A 22,544-nucleotide genomic window follows, 5' to 3' on the forward strand; every position below is an offset into this window, starting at 1 on the left:
GGGATACCACAGGGTTGGCCCATGGTATCTTGCCCATGTGTATATGCCCTTATCCCTAGCTATAATGATTTATGAGGAAACATTATAATTGGTATTTGCAGCTATAATACTAAAAATAATAGTATTGTTTGAGATTCTGTTATTTATGTTTCCTTTAAGGAATTTTTTATAAAGTAGGTAGTATGGGAGATGGAACAGGTGAATCTGTAGAAGAGTTGTTCAGGCTTGGTCACTAGACAGGAAGCTTATTCGGTTGCCTTGATCAATTCAATTCTATTTATTTATTTAAACCTCTCTCATGGACTTAACAGATCAATAATGGAAAATAAGTTAAAATAAATTACTTTCAAGGATACTGCAAAAATCTCTCATCCCCCCCCCCTTCCATGGGTGCATCTTGAAAGAAAAAGAAACAGACACACTGTTTTGTAAATCATTTTTTAAATTGGCAGCATCATCTCAGGACAATAACTACAAGAATATATTCAAAAGTTTGTTACATTTTGTAATTCTGCATCATAAAGCTCACTTGGGACATAGTGAGGGAGTGGTATGTATTAATACTGTTGCCATAGTATACTAACGTTGGTACAGTTCTGAAAATGAATTTGTTTGACCACACTGTTGTCTTCTCATACCTCTTGTAAGGTTATGTATGGCTGCATTCAGCTGAGTTTCATCAGACGATGGCCATAGCCAGAAGTACGTTGTGAGAGAAAAACCTGCTGCCACTCAAAGATGCAAACTTCAGTGCTAAGAGAGATGTTAACCATGTCTTATTTCCTGGTGAGTTCAGCCACTGGTTTCTGGAAGTTCTCTGCCCCTGGAAACCATATATCAAAGTCAAGATTCTCTGGTGTGATTCAAGATGCCTGCAGCACCATGGATGAGGAAAGGTTAAGTAGGTCTGCAGTTGTTGGGTGCCTTTGATTTGTTTCCAACTTATGGCGAATCTAAGGCAAACCTATCATGGGGTCTTCTGAGGCCGAGTGTGTGTAACTCGCTCAACGTCACCCTGTAGGTTTCCATGGCCAAGTGGAGATTCAAATCCTTGTTTGCAGAGTTGCACAGTCCAAAATTATCCTTAATTCTTACTAGCTGTATAGTTAACTCTTACGGTGTAGCAAAGACTGGAAGCCATGCTGGTTCTCCTAAATAGTTAATAACTGGAAGTGAAAATGGTAATTGCTAAATCTTGACAGTTAATGAGTTGCATTAAATAGCCCCAATCACAACCAAGTGTGCATTCAATATAAATACCTTAGGATGCCAAAGGTATCCATTTAATGGTTCCCTGGGCTCAGCTGATAATTGTGTAATAGTTTGAGAAAAGTTCTTCTCCTGGCCCAATATTTTGTAGAGCCACCAGAACTACACATCTCAAGGGTCTGCAGATCATGCATGGGAGAGAGGTGGATTTTGGAGAGATTATTATCCACATTTTTCTTTCATTATTACAATTCTGAAAAATTAATGTTGAAATGCTTTAATTATTTGATGATGTTAACTGAATTCTCAATCTTAGCAACATCATACAGTATTAACATTCTCACCTCTGGACTTCATGACTGTACTTGATATTTGGAAGATACTGTCTAAATTCTACAGGAAAACATTCAGGTACATCAAACTCCTGGTAACATACATTGGCTGATTTGTCTAATGGGGAAAAAATAAGGAAAAAACCCCTTAAATATGGAATGCATTACCGTATATACTCGACTATAAGCCGACCTCATGTATAAATTCAGGGCAGGTTTTGGGGCCAAAATTATGGATTTTGCTATGACCCGTGGATAAGTCAAGGATAAAATTTAGGGGCATATAGCAAAGGATCTAAAAGATGAAGCAAAGCAAAACAATGTCAAAGAACTTACAAAAGTTCAGCAGACATAACTCTTTGTGCTTACTCTTAAGACTGGATGAATGAGAGAGTAAAGGGGGTCGGGAGCTTCACATATTATACTTTTGCTTTTCATAAGGAGATGGTTCCTTCTTTTAAATAAGAGTTAAGATACAATACTTACATTGACCCATGGATAAGTCAACTCAGGTTTTTGGGGTCAATTTTTTTACCTAAATTTCTAGACTTATACATGAGTTTATATAGTAACTAAGAGTTACTTTGATATTAATATTTCTGTTGGAATTACTCAACAAAATCATGGATGCCATTGTTTTTTCACTCGTACCAAGAGGCTGAGATGCTCTAAAACATTTCCTGTGGAGTTTTTAGACACTATAGACTGGTTCCATTCCTTCTACAAACAGAAATGAACCTAACACTCACAAAATCTGCAGCTGATAAGCAGCCATATGCACCATGATAGCACTGAGTCCAAAATCAGTCTTTCACATGCACATGGTTGAATCAATGGAGACTTTGACAATCACATCTTAAGTAGGGAAAATATTCTATATAGGGGGAAAATATTTTATAGTATTTACCTGTTGAACAATTGTTGACATACTGCCCCACTGCCAGTGGATTCTGCACACTATTTGTAAGCCAAAAGGCATCACTCATCTTTAAAGGACCAAGCTGGTCTCTTTTGCTACATGACCTGGAAAAAAGTTGTGGAATGCACATCCATATTTTGATTGCTATTGATTTGATTGATTTGATGTTCAAAATGAACACACGCAGGTACAGGCCTCTGTAAGCTGAATTCATTTTCTAAGGCTATATTACTCAACACTCACAAATCCTATTCGATACTCCTAAGTAGCAAATCGGAACTGAGCCCTTCCAAACATGTTTTACATTAACTGAACTATACAACATGCAACTGTATGCACCTCTGTCATCCATGTTCCCACACACCCTTCCCTACCGCTCCAGGGCCATCTCTAACCATCTGCTCAGGGTGACTAGATGTCCTAACCACAAAGGAGGGCAAGGCACCACAAAATGTATGACGTTTAAGGAAAATGTAGGATGTTACAAAATGAAAGCTAAAAACACCAATATAAAAGTAAATTTATGCTTCTTAGTCATGCGCCAAATGAATATTTTGGATTTCCTCCTGGATAGAAGGCTGGAATGTAGGACATGTCCTGGAAAAGAAGGACATCTGGTCACCCTGCATCTCCTTGCTGAGAGATCAGCTCCATTTTGTCCTCCTCCTCCTGAACTGCCCTGGCTCAATGCTAGGGAATCCTGGGAACTGTAGTTTTGTGAGACATTCAGCCTTATTTGTCAGAGAGAACCCTGGTGCCACAATAAACTGCAGCTCCCAGAATTCCCTAGCATTTGAGCCAGGGCAGTTAAAGCAGTCTCAAACTGGATTATTTCTGCAGTGTGTTTGGGACCTTAGGGGCAGTAAAGACAGGCGGCTAGTAGCTGCTCCTGTAAGCCCTGCGTCTGTGCTGCAGCATCAGTATGCTACAGCACAGACACACTCTCCAAAAGGAGCTGCTCTAGGAGGCTCCTTTTTTGCAACACCATAAGGCAGGAGTAGGCAACCTTTTTGAGCCGGGGACCAGGTTGCTGTCCCCCAAAAAAGGGGGGGGGGGGGGGAGCCAAAAAATAAATAATTAAATAATTTTTAAACAATTAAATAAATAAATAAGCCGGGGCAAATGTAGGACAAAAATTTCACATGGAGGACACATTTTATAAAAAAAGTGGAGGACACGCTAAAAATTTGCTGATTTTTTAAAAAATGTTAATATGCATGTTTCGGAGGCTTCTATAGACAATTGCCCCCCTTGCCCACCACTTGCCTCCCTTGCCTGCCACTTGCCCCCCTTGCCCGCCTCCGCCTGATAGGCCAAAGGCCCCACGCCCTTACGCGAGAGGCCAAAGGCTCCGGTGGCAATCGGCGGCAGGACCGGACTGGGGCCGGTCCCAAGGCCTTGCCGGGCTGCATCTGGCCCGTGGACCACAGGTTGCCTACCCCTGTCATAAGGGCTGTGATGCAGCCCTATGATACCTCTTCCGCCCAGAAGTGTGTGGGCGCTTGGGCACCCGTACATTACGAGGCCGCGCCCCATGTGGAAAGGGCCACAGCCTTGTGACATAGGCGTGGCAATATTAGGGCTCAGTGCATATGGACACTGATCACCATCGAGCCCTAATATTGCTGTTAATGGCTTGTCTATACCAGGCCTTAGTTTGTTTTTAAAATGAGAGTGGGAGAGAAGGGCAAGAGAGGTTGAAACTTCAAGTGATATCTTTTCACTTCTGGTGCTGCCAGGAGGTGAATGTGGCATGCTTTAGTCTGGGTTTTTAAAAAAGGGCACTGACCCTTCTGCTGGAAATTGCAAGTCTGAGGGCAAAGATCATCTGGTTTGTTACTGATCTTTCATGTAAGCAATGGTGGGAGTATTATCAATGAAAAAGTTAATGTAGATAGGTAGCTAGGTAAATAGGTAAAATGTGAACTGCTGACAAATGACTTGCATCTTGTATTACACCCATGAATCTGTGGAGCTCTTTTGAAAGCATGGAGCTAACCATAGATGAGTTAGGCATGTTTTGCAACGCATGTTCATATTGCTAAAATTTTTGTAGAGATGAGTTTTTACATTTCTAATTACTGTACTGTGCATGTGTGTATGTACCCTTCAAGATGTCTGTTGACTTATGGCAATCCCATAAATTTCCTAGGGTTTTCTCAGTCAAGGAATATTCAAGAGTGGTCTGCCACTGCATTCCTCTGAAATATAGCCTGCAGAACCTGATATTCCTTGATGGTTCCCCCATCCAAGTACTGTCCAAGTACTATGCAGGCCTAGCTTTGATCAGCGTCCAAAATGAGATGGGATCTGGTTCTTTCATGGTTTTTATGCCCTCTCCAATTAATACCAACTATAAGATAATGTTTAGTTAATATAATATTGCTGTTGTTGTGGGCCTTCATGTAATTTCTGACTTATGGCCACTGTAACGCAAACCTATCATGGGGTTTTCTCAGCAAGATTCAGAGGAGGTTTGCCATTGCCCTCCCCTGAGGTTGAAAGCATGTGAAATTATCCTACGGCAAAAATCCATGGCAAAACTATTATTAGCTTCAAATACTGTTTTCTATCACCTGCATATCAATCAGTGCTAAACACTTTTTAAAAGCCAAATGGAAATGTATATCTTTTTGCACATTCTCAGTTCTAAACAGTCTAACTACAAAACACATGTTCTAGGTGTCCAGTACTTTTCAAGAAAAAGAAAATCCATCCACAAAAATCAAACACAAGATAGACTTATCTACAAATCTGCAACTAAAAATTTATTCCTGATTTAAAGGAAAAATAAATGACTTCCATATTTAGTTGGTTCCACATAACATTATTAGAGAGTAAGCAGAGTTGTTGTTGTTTTTAATCTGTGGGGTTGATTTTTCCCCATCAAGTACGTACCTGTATATAGCCTTTGAGATGCCCTTGTCATTCCCATCAATCAGCACCCCATCTATACATCTAAATATAAATGAATTGCCAATGGACTGGAAAAATATGGGCTCATACTTTTCATAGACTGTACCTGTTTGTGGCAAAAATACCTATGTTAGATTTTAGCAGCAGAACATCTTTATAATTATGCAGAAAAGATAGCCGAATTAATCTATTAAGCAGATATCAACATTTTCTTAAGAAACATGCAGTCACCAAATTTGCTGCAAAGCAATTGTTTGGAAAAAAATCATAGTCATACATGTCTGCAGAATCAATGCCCTTTTACAATAAGACTTTAATATCTGCAAGGGGGGAAATCTTACCATTGCCTTGTCAAGTAAGCACATCTAATTAATGTTTGCAATATGATAACCTCTGTATCTGACTCTGCTCCAAGGAGCATAAGGTAGCATGTAATGAGGCTATTCCTGCTGAGCATTAAAATAGGCCTGAGAGACAGTCAGGGTGAAAGATAGCAGCTGAACCAAAATTGTCTAGGAATCTCATAGCTGAATAACAATTTAAAATCGGATTCACAAAAAGGTACAGCAGTATCAACAGTTAAGAAAAAAACAAAACAACCCAGCCTTACAAACATCCCCCTCATGTCTCACTTGTCATATCTCCCTAAAATTTAAGGGTTTGGTATTGATTTACAATCATAGCAATAGTGCCACAACTTCAAGTATGAAGAGTCATTATGGATCTGTAACTTCAGATTACAAAACCTTAATTGCAATGCTGGATGCCAGTAATGCTAGACCCTATCAAGCAGAGGGACCATAGTTCAGGAAGAACACATGCAGTACAAGCAGAAAGCCTATTCAATCTCTGGCATCTGCAGGTAAGATTTTTCAAAACCTTGGAAAGCAGCTGAGCGTTTTTGTTGATAAAATTGAGCTAGACAGACCAACAGTTTGACTCAGCATATGACTCAGCATAAGACAGATTCATACATTCACCTAACTGAAAATACAATTATTTTCATACCAGGATACATAGATACAACTGTTCCCTTTGGAATAAAACCTTTGGTTACAAAAACTCCCGTGCCAGCAGAAATCAATGAACTGCGGCTTCGTGTAATACTAAATCCTAATGTATTAAACAAAATTTCTTCTGGATTAAAGAAGATTTGACTCTGCAGGTTGTCATCTTTGGCTCTGGATATCATAGAACGAACTGTCTGAAGCTCTGGGTATTTAGATTTAACTTCTGGAAGGAAGTTCAGAAGAAACATTTGCCTGCCCAAGTCATTTATAAATAAAGCTCTAAAGGTTTTCAGTAGTGTTTTAAGGACATCTTCATCAGAGACTATTTTGTCTTTTGATTCTTCTGGTACAAATCGTAGGGTTCTGCAATGAGAAAAAAAACAGTGAAACAGACTTTTTGGAAGATGATAAATGGTCCTTGTCTCTACAACAAATATTATTTATTTGCTTCTGAAATAAGAGTTTTATTCAGATGGTAAAGATAATCACAATCTCAAAAACATCATCATATCTTTCAAAAATATAACTGGCTGTCATTTGTTGTTGCTGTGTGCCTTCAAGTTATTTCCGACTTATGGAGACCTTAAGGCAAACCTATCATGGGGTTTTCTTGGCAAGATTTATTCATAGGAGGTTTGCCATTGCCTTCCCCTGAGGATGAGAGCATGTGACTTGCCCAAGTGGGTTTCATGACCGAGCTGGAAATTGAACCCTAGTCTTCCGAGTTGTAGTCCAACACTCAGACCATTACACCATGCTGGCTCCCCTGGCTGTTATCCTGTTAGTGAATTATGATGGTTAAATCATACTTAAGTTGCTGCAGCTCACTTTTTGGTCAATGCAGAGGCCAGTATTCTATTTTTACCTTGCAAAAATCACCCCACATACGAACACTAAAAAAAAAACAAGTTCCCTCATCACTTCATGGCCACTTCCATGTTGTTGGAGAGCAGGGAGAGCAGTGGTGATGCATCAAGCCACTTTCTTTTAGCTGGAAGCATTGCAAGGACATAATCTACAGGGACATCCCTAAGGAGTTCCCTGTCGATGCTTAATGCAGCAAGTCCATCTATAGGAAAATAGCCGCATACATTTTCCGACCCCATGGTAAAGGCTGTATTGTGAGGAGGGGGCTAGGCTATTTATAAGGTTGGTTTGCAGGGGTATCATTAGGAGGAGGATCTTGGTCTATATTTTTCATTCAATAGGCTAATCAGGACATTCAAACCTATGTATTACTTGGGACAGGGATATTGGAGGAGGCATGTGTTCTGCCAGATTTTTCTGGACTGCAACTCCCATCAGCACAATGGAGTTCAACAGCATCAAGGGGATATACATTTCCTGTTCTCGCCTAAGATAATACAAATAGTTAAGGTACCTTTGCCTATCAAATGCTTGCCAGTGACATGTGGCCATTTTTTCCTGGCTCAGCAAACATAAAAATATATAGCAGTCTTTCTATGGCATGCAGGGACAGAGCTTAGGAAAGTTACTCTTTTGGACTACAACGTTCAAAATCCCCCAGCCTGAATAGCCACAGGGAATTCTGGAAGTCACAGTTCCCAATTCTGAGAGTTGCAACTTTCCCAACCTCTCAGCAAAAAGCAATGTACAACTCTGCTTTTTGGCAGTGCAACTCTGATGGTAAAAGGTAGAAACAGTTGTAGCCAATGGGCAGAAATATAGCACCAGTCCCTGGCATATTGGGGGGGTGGGGGTTGCCATCCCTGCCCACATCATACAACCTGAAAAGCACTGCCTTATGGCAGTATATTTCTATACAGGTTGTGTGTATGTACACCATTCTCTGTATTCACCTGCTTGACACTACTGCTTGCTTTTGAACCAAAAGCCTCTTTGTCTAAGGAAAATGGCAGCAGAGAGAACTGGTCCTACTAACACAGTGGTTCCCAACCTGTGGGTCGGGACCCCTTTGGGGGTTGAATGACCCTTTCATGGGGGTCGCCTAAGACCATTGGAAAACATCTATTTAATTACAGTTATGAAGTAGCAATGAAAATAATTTCATGGTTGGGGGTCACCACAACATAAGGAACTGTATTAAAGGGTCGCGGCATTAGAAAGGTTGGGAACCACTGTACTAACAGTACAACTGAAATGGGTTGAGGGAAGAAAAAACCAACTGATAACATTTATTTCTACAACTCTACTGAGGCCTGAATGAAAGGAAAGAGTCTATCGGCAAAGACCCTGACAGAATTGATTTCTGTAATGAGTCACCAGCAGGATTTTTTTTTTACAAACAATGAAATCTTTTCTAAATTAAGACAAGCAGCATAAACATACTAACTGAGAATAATAAATGATCCTTGAGAGAATACAAGGCTGTAATTCATTAGAAGAACTATGCTGAGATCATTAACCCACAAGTGTATGGCTTGGGATATTTAAAGGTTTCCCCCAGCGAACCAAGAATCAATTTAAACTTGTATTCATTCCAGGCATCTGTTTATTGTTACAGAAATTAGAGATGGGGAAAAGGCCAATTAGACCTAATCCACACTTCAGCCAATGTCGAATGGGCCCCTATACAATGTATTCACAAATACCTCACTGCGAGCTTTAATGATTTAGGCCTCTGGAGAAGCTATTTCACAGTCCCTCTGAAAGTGAGATGCCATCATCCATTGTATGTACGAGAATTTAAGGGCAAGATTAGTAACAAAGAAATTTATATAAGGCACAATTGTTGATTAAAATAATACTATAAGCCAAGAACTTGTCTCACTGGGAAAATCATATCCTGACAAATTAAGGTTTATCGAGTCAATCCAGCTATTAAAAACTGATGTCAGACCATCACATCATATTCTTTGAAATGTGGTTGATAAGACGTGCTGTTTGAATTGCTGACCGATGAACTATAGATAAAACCTATTTTTTTACACTTATATCTTTGCTTTCCCCTAATGAGTTCAAGGAGGTCTATGTTGCTCCCTTCCTCCCCACTTTTGTTTTATTTGCCATCAATTCAGCTTTCAGCTATGATGAACCTATGAATGAAAGATTGCCAAGAAACCCTAGCAGTAACAGCCCTGCTCAGATCTTGCAAACCCAAGGCTGTGGCTTCCCGAATCCCATCAATCTAGCTCTAATGTAATCCTCCTCTTTTTCTACCATCTTCCAATTTATGATATGTTATTATCTTTCTCAGTAAGTCATATCTCCTGCTATGTCCAAAGTTTGAAAACCTCATTTTGTTGTTGTGTGCCTTCAAGTTGATTCTGACTTATAGTGACCGTAAGGCGAAGCTATAATGGGGTCAGGGATGTAGCCAAGGGGGGGTTCTTGGGGTCCAGACCCCCCCCCTTCCATTAGAAAAATGAATGGTATGTGCTGCTGCGCCGCGGCACCCAAGCCCCATTATAATGGTGGCACTTAGTCTGGAACCCCCCTCCTAAAATCCTGGCTATGTCCCTGATGGGGTTTTCTTGGCAAGATTTGTCCAGAGGAGGTTTGCCATGGCCTTCCCCTGGGGCACTGTGACTTGCCCAAGGTCAGTTGGTTTCATGGAGGAGCTGGGAATCAAACCCTGAAAGCCTCGATTTAGTCATTTTGGCTTCTAGGAGAGTTCAGGCTTGATTTCCTCTTGGACCCATTTATCTAATTTGGCAGACCATGGCATCCGCTGAACTCTACTCCAGCACCACATTTGAGCTGATTTTCTTCCTTTCAGCTTTCACAGAAATCAGAAATAATATGGAATGGATGATTCGGAGTTTGAATTGGTGTTCAATGATATAGCTTTACACTTAAGGATCTTATGTAGTCCATTCCTAGATGCGCTTCCAAATCTTAGTTGTCTTCCAGTGTCTTGACTGCAGTCTTCATTCTGATTGATGTCTGATATAGGAAAGCTAGAGCATCCGCTATCATATGCTTCCCTACTGTATCCTCTAAATAACCTTGTGAGGTAGACGGAAAAAGAATAACTGGCCCACATTTGTGTACTGAATTCCATAGCTCAATAGAGACTAGCACCTGGAGCCTGTCAAAGCTCAAGGCTCTATAACAATTCTGTCTCATTGGCTTACCCTGCCAGTGGACAGCACCTGCAGAACCTGTATTAACCACATATATACATATATACATATGTGTTTGTGTGTGGGTGGGTGTTATTGTGTGCCTTCAAGTAAAGAGGTAGTACAGGAATACCTGGTTAATCTAAATTAATTTAAGTCTCCAGGACCAGATGAACTACATCCAAGGGTATTTTACAAATTGGCAAATGTAATCTCAGAGCCATTGACAATAATCTTTGAGAACTACTAGAGAACAGGAGAAGTCCCAGCAGACTGGAGGAGAGCAAACGTTGTCCCCATCTTCAAAGAAAGAAAGAAAAAGAGGGGGGGGGGGAAGGATCCCAACAATTATAGTCCAGTTAATTGACATCAATCCCAGGAAAGATTCTAGAGAAAATCCTTAAACAAAGAGTCTGTGCACATTTAGAAGGGAATGCCATAATCACCAAAAATCAATATAGGTTTCTGAGAAAAAAGTCATGTCCGACTAATCTGATCTCTTTTTTTGATAAAATAACCAGCATGGTAGATGAAGGAAACTGTAGATATAGCATATCGTGATTTCAGTAAGGCCTTTGACAAGGTTCCCCATGACATTATTGCAAACAAGCTGGTAAAATGTGGGCTGGACAATGCAACTGTTAGGTAGATTTGTAACTGGTTGACCAGACGAACCCAAAGGGTGCTCAGCAATGATTCCTCTTCATCTTAGAGAGAAATGACCAGTGAGGTGCCACAAGATACTGTCCTCGGCCCACTGCTATTCAACATCTTTATCAATGACTTGGATGAAAGAATAGAGGGGATCCTTATCAAATTTGCGGATGACACAAAATTAGGAGGACTAGTTTTTTGTGGGTTTTTTGAGCTATGAGGCCATGTTCTGGAAGAGTTTATTCCTGATCCAGTCTGCAGTGTCTCTCATGGTCCTTGATTCGTGTTTGAACACTGCATTTGGTGATCCCTGTGTGGACTTGTCCCTATGTAGACTAGATACCTACACAAGAATGCCACGCATCACCCAGGAAAAAAAAAGCACAGTAAAAACACTGGTAGACCAGGCAAAAAGGATCTGTGAACCCCACTTCTTGGAAGGTGAATTGAAGCACCTAGACTGGGCTCTACAGGCTAATGGTTACTCCAGCTCAGACACCAAAAGGGCTGCCATACCCAGAAAAACCCAGAGGAGTGAAGACAAACAACCACCCAAAGGGAAGGTATTATTACCACACATCAAAGGAATCACAGACAGAATAGAGAACGTGGTGAGGAAACACAACCTCCAATGGTCTACAAACTGACAAAGAAAATCCAGCAAATGCTGCGCTCAGCAAAGGACAGGAGACCCTCTCATGGCCGCAGGAGTTCATCACATACCGTGCAGCTGCAGACAAGTCTACATAGGGACCACCAAACCAAGTGTTGAAACACGAATCAAGGAACACAAGAGACACTGCAGACTGGGTCAGCCAGAAAAATCAGCACTAGCAGAACATGCTATAAGCCACCCTGGGCATAAAATGCTTTTTGAAAACACTACAATTCTGGACCATGCCAACAACTATCAGGTCAGAATTCACAGGGAAGCCACTGAAATCCATAAACACCTGGACAACTTCAACAGGAAAGAAGAAACCCTTAAGATAAACTTTGGGGCCATTCCCACTGGGCATATAACGCGACATATATTGCTGCGATTCTGACTTGGATTTTTTCTCCAAGTCGTAATCGAATCTGACCCATCGTTCCCATTAAAAACGGGCCAAGGGCCATACAGTATATTTACCCTACTCACTTCCATTGCAACATTCTCTGAAAATGCCAGCTACAGATGCTGGTGAAACGTCAGGAATAAACTCTTTCAGAACACAGCCATATAACCCAAAAACCCCAGAAAAACTATGGATGCCAGCCATGAAGGCAGAAAAAAGCGAAATGCACAGATACAGGCTGGAGAATACCTGGCTTATCCCCATTTGGCCATCCAGCATCATGTAGTGCTTTAGAGACTGGAGACTTAAAAGGGGGAAAGCACCTGATATGAATAGGATCCCACCTTTTTATTAGAGTAAACTGACTGGTGGATAACAGCACAAGCCACCTTGTTTATGCTTATTTACAGAACTGGAAATTTCCCCAATGATTGGCCAATAATAGTGATTCCTATACAATAGTGATCCGATCCTAAGAACTATCAGCCATTTTGTCTTTTTAATGTGATTAGAAGCAGCATGGCATCGTGGTTTGGGCACTGGACTATAACTCTGTAGATCAGGGTTGGATTCCTACCTCAGTCATGAAACCCATGGGGTGACCTTGGACAAGTCATACTCTCTCAGCCTCAGGGGAGGGCAATGGCAAACCCCTCCAGACAAATCTTGCCAAGAAAACCCCACGATAAACCTCAGGACAAAAGTGGGGAGGAGGAGAGCCACATAGGCCTTCTTGAATTCACTGGCAGAAAGTAAAGATATAAGTGTAACAAAAAATGGCTTTATCTGTAGTTCATCTGTCAGCAGCCTTTGGGTCACTGTAATTTCACACGCTCTCAGCCTCAGGGGAAGAAGGCAATGGCAAGCCTCCTCTGAACAAATCTTGCCAAGAAAACCCCATGGTAGGGTTAGGGTCTCCATATGTTAGAAATGACTTGAAGGCACACAATAACTGTTAGAGTCAGCCCTCCATATCCACTGATTCCTTATCCACAGAGTCAACTATCCATGGTTTGAAATTATTATTATTATTATTATTAATAAAAGCAAACCTTGGTTTTATAATTTTATACAAGGGGCACCATTTCTATGCCATTGTACTTGATGGGTCTTGAGCATCCATGGATTTTGTCATCCACTGAGATGTTGGAACCAAACCCCAGCAGATACCAAGAAATAAATGTATTATTTATTTATTTCAGTAAAACATGAACTTGTTGATAGCAACTGCCTGATTGCCAACCCTCATGAATGTCAACTGTCCCCAGGGCGACCAGATGCCCTCCATTTCAGCCTTTTGTCCAGGAGAGATTCCAAAGGCCCTCCCTTTTAAGGATGGCCAAGAAGCATGAATTCACATTTATTTACATGAGTGGCTGCAGCTATTCTTTTGTAAAGTCCTACATTTTTCCTTGAAGTTTTGCAGTGCCTTGTCCTTAGGGTGACCAGGTGCCCTAACCGTAAAGGCGGCAAACAAGTTACAGCAAAATGTAGGACATTTCACAAAAAATGTAGGCTATTACCAACCAACCAACAAACAAACAAAAAAGTCAAAAACACTCCTATAAAATCTAAGTCCATGCTTCTTGGTCGTGCTCCAAATGGAGGACCTTTGGGAATCCCTCCTGGGAAGAAGGCTGAAAATGGAGGACATGTCCTGGAAAAGGAGGACCTCTAGTAACCCTGAAATTAAAAAAAAAAACCACTCATATAAAAGTAAAGTCATGCTCAAAATGGAGGACACTTTGGAATCCCTCCTGGATTAGAAAGCTGAGGGACCTCATGTCCTGCCAAAGGAGGACATCTGTGGACGCCAGGCCTCTCGTTTGTCCTGGGCGGCTGTTCCTCAAGGAGGCGGCTGGTGGAAACGGGACGAAAGCGGTTCTGTGGCGCACCTGCGCTTGTGGCGGAGGTTGAAGGCGATCCAGGGGACGAAGCGGTACTTGTAGGCCTCCCAGCGGCTCCAGAGGGCCCTCAGCATGGCCCTCTCCCAGCAGGGAAGGCAGGGAAGCGGAGGCTCCTCCTCGGCAGCAGCTCCTTCCCTCTGGAAAGAGTCCAGTGGGTCCCAGACTGTGGCCTTTAAGGGCTTTTGGACTTCAGCTCCCAGAAGCCTCAGCCATGTTGGCCGATAGCCTGGGATTCTGGGAGATGGAGTCCAAAATGTCTTCAAGGGCACAGTTTGGCGTCTACTACAACAACATTGTAGGGCTAGGCCCTCTACACCAGTGGTCCCCATACTGTGCTCATAAAGAATCATTGGGGGATATATGCCCCATAGGGAATCATTGGGGGATATTTGCCCATAAGGAAACATTGGGGGATATTTGCCCATAGGGAATCATTGGGGGATATATGTCCATAGGGAATCATTAGGGGATATTTGCCCATAGGGAATCATTGGGGGATATTTGCCCATAAGGAATCATTAGGGGATATTTGCCCATAGGGAATCATTGGGGGATATTTGCCCATAGGAAATCATTGGGGAATATTTGTCCATAAGGAAACATTGGGGGGGATATTTGCCCATAGGGAATCATTGGGGAATACATACACATGGGGAAATATTGAGGAATACAGTACTTGCCCATAGGGAAACATAGAATACCTGCCCTATATTTCTCTAAGGGCAAGTATTGTCCAATGATTCCCTATAGGAAACTACTGTCATTTGTTTTAGTACTCCTGATCGGAATTGGCGAAGTTGCGTCGCGGAACCAAAGTGCCAGAGATGCAGTTTCGCGGGGGAGGGTTTAGAAGGCTGACCCCGGTGCGACGCGCTTCTGGTTCCGGGTGGAGTCTTGACTCTAAGGAGCACCGCTTAATGGAACATCATCCAAAATGCAGGGAAACAGCGATACCTTTATGTTACCAACCAAAATACACAAAATACCCTTTATGAGCTTTCGAAGCTCCACTGCTTCTTCAGGCAAAGGTGTCACAGGAGAAAATATATATATATATTTCGATATATATTTTTATAACGATATATATATATCGTTATAAAATAATATAATGTTAAGTCACAAGTTTTTCCTGTATGCAGTGTGACCAGGCGTCCTCCTTTTCCAGGACATGTCCTACATTTCAACCTTTTGTCCAGGAAGAATTCAATCCTGCCCTCCATTCTGAGCATGACTAAAATCCAAAACACACTGCAGAAATAATGTGGTTTGAGACCGCTTTAAATGCCCTGACTCAGTGCTAGGGACTCATGGGTACTAGTTTATTGTGACACCAGAGCAACTAAATGTCTCACGAAAGTAAAGTGCCCAGAATCCCCTAGCATTGAGCCAGGGCAGTTAAAGTGGCCTCAAACTATTATTAATTTGATTATTATTATATTATTATTATTATTATTATTTCAAGGGGGGATTGTATATATTGCTGTATCATTTTAATGTTGTACACTGCTTTGATTGTTTTAACAGAAAGCAGGATATAAATAAAAGTTTTATATTTTTATATTATTTCTGCAGTGAGTTTTGGACCTGATATACACATACACACATACATACATGCACCTGTCCCTCTACATTCGCTGTGATTAGGGGCACAGGACTCTCATCAATGTGGAAAAACCGCAAATAACAAAAAACTATGTTTTTACCTGAGGATACTCTCTAGGAATCTCTAGGTCCTCCTGTCCAACTCTGTGGTCAGTATCTGCCAGACACTGACCATAGAACTGCCCTGGAGGAGTTACAAGTGCCTAGCAGAGTGTTCTTTCTAGGAATCTCTAGGTCCTTTTGGTTAAAGTTGACCACAGAGTTGCACTGGAGGACCTAGATATTCCTAGAGAGAACATATTAATAAAATCCATGAATAATCAAATCTGCAAAAGACAAAGCTGCAAATGTGGAGGGATGAGTGTGTGTGTGTATATATATATTAGCTATTATATGGTCACGTCTTACTTTATTTCGTGAATGCCCAATATTTTGCAGTGCCTTGTCCTCCTTTGTGGTCAGGACATCTGGTCACCCTGTCTGTGTAATTCTTAACACCCTTTGCCTGACGAAGAAGCCAGTGGAGCTTTGAAATCATGCATTTTGTGCATTTTGTTTGGACAGTTATAGGTATCACTGTTTTGTGGATTTTGGATGTTGTTATACTTTGCTACATGGCTACTTCTGAACATGATATCTCTTAATATGTTGCCAAAGTGGTTTTTTGGACCAGTGGCAGGGGCTGGTGACAGTCCATGATGGAGCGTTTCTAGAAAGGATAGAAAGAATTGTATCCTATGAGCATGAATATGCTACCGGCCCTGAAACAACGAAGAATAAAAATCCCTGTCCCCCATGTCAAATTGCATGAAGACCACTCTTTTAGACACCCGGAAGTCAGATACAACGTGTGCTTACACCTCTATAGTAATTATTGGTCATCATGGGAAAGATCTACAGTACAATGTAGAAATAATGCAGCATGACACCACTTTTAAGTGCTGTAGCTCATCCTATGGAATACTGGGATTTGTAGTTTTACAAGCTCTTTAGCCTTCTCTGCCAAAGGGTGTTGGTACCTCATAAACTTGAAGCCACAAGTTTAAAATGAGATGAAACTACATTATTTCTACAGTATAGAGGCATCCATAAGAGAGCCAGCATGGCGTAGTGGTTTGAGTGTTAGACTACGACTCTGGAGACCAGAGTTCGAATCCCCGCTCAACCATGGAAACCCACTGGATGACTTGGGCAAAACACAATCTCTCAACTTGAGAGGAAGGCAAAGTCAACCCCCCCTTTGATCAAATCTTGACAAGAAAACCTTGTGATAGGGTCGCTTTAGGTTGGAAACTACTTGAAAGTACAAATCAACAATCTGTGTCCTGGTAATTTATCCCCACAGCCATGTGAATGGTTTAAAAAATCTTCCTAGATTTTATGTATTGATTTCTGATAAATAGGCCTGCCATCCTGGTTTGTAAAAGACTGAAGTCAGCAGACAAAACTGGCTAATATTTAAAAAATATCAAGGAGCCATAGTATTTATAAAGAATTGCTGGGTATCAGTAGGGCAATCACCTTATGAAGATGAAATGTATGTCAGAGAGATAATGCCCACATTTTCTCCAAACAGACTGGATGGTAAACTAAACACAATGCCAACATGAGGTGCAGTGCTGGGAGATGTTTATGAGGATCACAGATGGGTTAAACCTCCCCTCTAAAACATTTTTATTGTGTGGAAAATCATGCTGAAATAAAAGGTGGGAAAGAAAAAAGTGGGAGGAAAGGCAAAGTGAAAATACATCAGTGGCCATCTTTGTCAGCCACATACATCATCTACATATGCACTTCAAGTAAAAATTATTTAACATCCAAATAGATATCCATAAAATGTCTATGCATATCTCCAAATGTTGAGGGTGTTGTGAGGTTCTCAGTCCACCGAATAATAGAGCAAGACATTTTGCCCCCAGTGCTGTTTCAATTTCTGATTTTTCAAAATCTAATAAGGCTGTAATCCACACTATGAGCACATGGGTCACTTGTAAGCAGGGAGAACTCATTTATTTTTACCAAATTCTCACATGAAACCGCACATGATAAGACACCAGGGAAATTGATGGGTATTGTAGTGCAATGAGATATTATACATAGGAAGATATACAGAAATTTACAAGACATCACACAAGAAAGATTACTGTATATTTAATGACAAATCACTCGCAAAGCAGGGTGGGGGAACATATTTGCTGGACATAGTTGAATTCACAGCTTAGGAATTATCAGTGTGTTCGAGTGTATGTGGTGTTTAGCAAAAAAAGATAGCATGACACTCGCTCCAGGAGGATTTAGATCTTCAATCAATGACATTCTAAATGGATTACTAAGCTGGTTTCTTTTCTTTTTTATCACAGTGTGCCTGTGAATATCACTTCCCAGAACTGAAGCTTGTAGCTGTGAACTATTCTGCAAATAGTGTTCTTATAGTCTGCTGAACCACTGCTTCAAATTTTAGTTGGCTAACATGACTTTTATTACTTTTATGAACAAATATGGTCAAATCTGAAGTAGTGTCAAAACTAAGCAAGAAAGATTCTGTGTCTTTATCTAATTGTAGATTAATAAAAATAATAATTTATATTTCCCACCTCTCCCTGTGGATTGTAAATAGGAAGTGTTGAGGCAACCAAGAAAGAAAATAAAGGGATAAAAGAGAAACATATGGAGACTGTTACGTAATATGAAAAATGTTTTCATAGCTCACCAAACCTGGTCCTCAAACCTTGTGTGATATTAGTGATATTTTAGGAAAAACCGAAGAATACAAAAAATGTTAAACTCAGTTCACCGCCATAAAATAAGTACAACTTTTGTCCAAAATCGTTTATTTACTATAAAGACAAAACCACCAAAATAGGTACAAATTATACTATAAAATTGGTTCAAAGGGGTAAAAACTTTCAATTAAAATATCTTGATATATTTAAAACAACAAGGGTATAATGAAGCCAAATTTTCTTAACCCAGAGATCTTTAAAATTTACTTGCACAGTAAGGTGCTAATAGAAGTTAGCCCTTAAGCCCTGGAAGTCTTAGGAATCAGTCACATAGCAAATATAATTTCAATGTGAACGTGAACTTTGGTAGAAGAAAATCTATAGGACACCTGAGGTAGTAGAAACTGGAATAAACAGCAGTAGACGTTATTTACAACTTAGGTACCAAATAACATTAAGAACACAAAAATAATTACACAATACAATTTTCAGTCCAGCTTTGATCCAAAGAAAATAAGATTACAACACATCTGCATTTTAAAAAACACCACAATTACCAGCAAGCTGAGGGAAATGCGAACAAACTCAAACAATGCTTTTAGACAACTAGAGGCATTCTGAGTTTGATATGTGGTAGGCATGGTGATCTAAAAAGGTAATACTGATTAGCTGAGGTTCATCAGTTTAAACAATTTACATTTTTTAAGAAACGGCATTAATCCAACAACAGATCTTCCAGTATATGAACTGGCAAGAGTGCATCCTTTAAAGCTTGCGCACAAGAAAGAGACTTGGAAACAATCTGATTAGAATAATGAGAAATTCTAAATGGTCAAGAAACTGAAGTCAAATACAAAAACAGAGCTACCAAACTTCACATTTCAATTGTTTAACTCTTCAAAGTCTGCCAAACTTCAACAAAGCAACGGAATGTAACATTTCAAAAAGAAATACACATCCACATTTTATGACATTGCTTTTAGTGAATGCTAGCATAATCATTGCTGTAAACCTCTTACTTGTTTTATTTCCAATTTATGAGTTGTACATTATTTAAAAATGTACAGTACAATAGCTTATTTAGTTTGTCCTGAGTCTTTGAGCATAACCAATTTCCGGTCAACAATTCAACTGGCTTCTGAAGAGTTAAAACTTTAACAGTTATTTAACAGAAGTTGATTAAACACAATCAGTACTTTATTTCAAAAAGACTCAGCAAAAAGCAAAAGAACTGCCATTTTCCTTCACTATTCCATTCATCAGAATATAAAAGGCTGCCCCCCTTAAAAGCATGGAGCGATTGAATATTTGATAAAAGTAGTTCTGCACTCTTTGTGGAGCATTTCTTCACATTATGTTTAAGGGTTGCTGTTTATTCAAGTTCATTTTTCTGTAAAACATTTTTAAAGAGATGAAATGATTCTCTTTTCCTTTTAAAAAATACTGCCCAATTATATAGTGATCAATTATAATTGTAAACAGATGATGTATGGCAGAAGGAAAACAGCAGGTAAAAACAACAGTGAACATGAATACAGTGCTAAATGGAGAGTAAGACAGGATTTAAAGCTTTGGCTCCCATTTCAGATTGAATAGAACGGAAGCTGGGTGGCAGCAGGTATGATGCATTAACACATTTCTACACAGTTTTACCATGAAAACGTTGACAATTAAAAGGCTCTAAACCCTAACAGTTCATTTGATCCTTGGTTACAGAGGTTTTGTTGTTCAAAACAACTGCACATTCTCTCCTCCAACAAGTCTTCAAAACACTGCCTCAAGGGAAGCATTTTATTCCAGATTTCAAACCAATCTGTATATCACAGTCTCTTAAAATATCAAACTATCCAGCAACATTTAGCTTGAACATAGTTCTAGCTATTCTGGGTATATTTTTAAAAATTATTTTCCCTGAATACGAAACAAAAGATAAAAAGAAAGCACACATCTGACACTTCCAAAGGGAAGTTGCAAGAGTAGCAATCATTTGCACAGTGAACCACAAGTGCCATAGTCAGTGACTCTTAGGAAGGCATAATGTGGTTTTTAAAACTATCCATGATTTCTTTCTCTACTTAAAGAACAAGCTTCGTGAAAATACAACGCACAGACACTGAAGTTTTTTTTTTCTATTATAAATGAGGAAAACAAATTAAATTGGGTTGTAGAGCCCAAACTGCTGAAGTTTGCATGGCATGAAATGGAACAGTGATTGCAGTTTTTAAATGGCTCCCGAGCCCCTCAGCTGCTAATATTGCTGAAAAAGTGCTCCAAAATAAAAAAAAATTAAAATTAAAAATCACTTCTTCCACTAAATAATCATGCAGATTTAAAAGATGAATTGCTTTTCTGTTCACAAAGAACTAGATCTTTGAGAAAGGCACAGTTTACATATTTCTGCACAATTTGTGAAATGTTGCATACTGAGCTTAGGTAAAGATCTCGATTTGTCAGTCACATATTTTAAGTACAGGTCCCTTACTGACCTTAAGTCCTCAAAATGTATAATTAAGGCCAGCAGAGCAATTAATACATATTGCCGTGCAAATCTGCACAGGAAGACCAGCAGTGTTCTATATTCAGTAGCATCATGTTCAGTGTATCCCCACTTTTACAGAACTACCAAGTAGTGCGGAAGACAGGGTGTTTCAGTAACTCCCTTGCTGGGGGTCTGTCCTGAGGTTGAAGCTCCAAACATCGAAGTGCCACATCCCTTAAACCTGGAGACAGATGTGGTGGGATTGATGGAGCTGTAGTTGCACTGGCAATCTGTGAACAAAACAGAAAGTATCAATTACCCAAGAGTATCCCTCTCACAGGAACTCCCTGGAAACCAGATGTAGACCTAAGCAAAATGCTTCTCTGAGACCTTGTAAGAGTGCAGGACTTCTTGGTTATATTGCATACAGCTTGGTTTGCACTGCTTATTATGTATTCTATCTTGTACAGATTTTGCAACTCATTACTAATTTACAACGTGGATTATTTTTCTAGATGTGCTTATTTTCTCAGATGCCATTTAGCATCTTATACACAGACACAGTGTCACAAGAGTGTGCTGGCAGAAGGAAACAAAACAACTCTCTGACCTTGGTTTCTCGGGCCTTGTTCTCAATTGGTTCACATCTTACTTGTCAGATAGATCTTTTTCAGTGGTCTCGGGTGGTCAGACCTCATCTTCTGTCCCCTTATCTATTGAGTTCCTCAGGGCTCTGTTTTGGGTCCCCTTCTGTTCTCTTTATACACACTCTCCCTTGGCAAACTTATCAGTTCTTTTGGTTTCTCCTACCATCTGTACACCAATGATACCCAGCTGTACCTTTCCACCCCTAATCTTTCACCAGAGCTAGAGCAGCAAGTGTCATCCTGTTTAACAGCTGTCTCCCACTGGATGCACCATCGGCGTCTGAAGCTCAATATGTCCAAGACTGAGCTTCTTGTTTTCCCTCCTAAGCCCACCCTTCACTATTCCTTTTCTATTTCTGTCAATAACATCTCGATCCAGCCGGTCCAGGAAGCCCGCAGTCTTGGTTTAATTTTTGACTCCTCTTTGTCATTTATCCCCCAGATCCAGACTACAGCCAAAGTCTGTAGATTTTTTCTCTATAATATCGCCAAAATCCGTCCATATCTCTCAGCTTCTACTGCAAAAACACTGGTCCATGCCCTAGTGGTCTCACGACTAGACTACTGTAACCTCCTCTTGGCAGGGCTTCCTCTCTCTCACCTCCACCCATTAATTTCTGTTCAGCATTCAGCTGCACACATTATTTTACTCACTCACTGTTATGATCATGTCTCCCCTCTGTTGTCCTCCCTTCACTGGCTCCCTTTTCCTTTCCGCATCAGGTACAAACTTTTGCTACTCACCTTTAAAGCCCTGCATGGGCTGGCCCCTCTTTATTTAACTGATCTTCTGTCTCCCTACATCCCTACTCGCACTCTCCGCTCTGGTAGCCAAAGTCTCCTCTCTCAACCCAGGATTTTCTCTGCCCCGTCCCGGATCCATCCCTTCTCTCTTGCTGCCCCTCATTCCTGGAACCTTCTTCCTCTGCATACATGGCTCATCACTTCCCTAACCAGCTTTAAGGCTGAGCTGAAAACCATATTGTTTAGGGAAGCGTTCTCAGGGAATTTGTGATTGTCATCTGGCTGTCTGATAATGTTT

The 22,544-nt window shown here is 40.4% G+C and overlaps 2 protein-coding genes across 10 annotated transcripts in view; both read right to left on the reverse strand.

Moving 5' to 3' along the window:
- Positions 1-404: 404 nt before the first annotated feature.
- SETD9 (SET domain containing 9) lies at positions 405-14,215 on the reverse strand. Of its 9 annotated transcripts, none has more exons than XM_042453434.1 (7): positions 14,040-14,215; positions 6,385-6,749; positions 5,359-5,482; positions 2,449-2,564; positions 1,554-1,659; positions 1,261-1,388; positions 405-823 (listed from the first exon to the last, which is right to left on the reverse strand). In XM_042453434.1, the coding sequence occupies exons 1-6, from the start codon at positions 14,123-14,125 to the stop codon at positions 1,301-1,303; spliced, it is 885 nt and encodes a 294-aa protein (XP_042309368.1). In that variant the 5' UTR covers positions 14,126-14,215; the 3' UTR covers positions 405-823; positions 1,261-1,300. The 9 variants fall into 9 exon arrangements, 8 of the variants coding, with proteins under 8 accessions (XP_042309368.1, XP_042309365.1, XP_042309369.1 ...); XM_042453433.1 differs by having other exon boundaries at positions 406-1,151; XM_042453432.1 differs by having other exon boundaries at positions 406-1,166.
- A 3,535-nt stretch (positions 14,216-17,750) lies between these two features.
- MAP3K1 (mitogen-activated protein kinase kinase kinase 1) overlaps positions 17,751-22,544 on the reverse strand; it is a 97,855-nt gene continuing 93,061 nt past the window's right edge. The window contains 1 exon segment of the mRNA XM_042451993.1: positions 17,751-21,145. Coding sequence (XP_042307927.1) covers positions 20,996-21,145 — 150 coding nt within the window. The 3' untranslated portion in view covers positions 17,751-20,995.

Source organism: Sceloporus undulatus, chromosome 2, assembly GCF_019175285.1.
Source record: "Sceloporus undulatus isolate JIND9_A2432 ecotype Alabama chromosome 2, SceUnd_v1.1, whole genome shotgun sequence".
Taxonomy (NCBI): Eukaryota; Metazoa; Chordata; class Lepidosauria; order Squamata; family Phrynosomatidae; genus Sceloporus; species Sceloporus undulatus.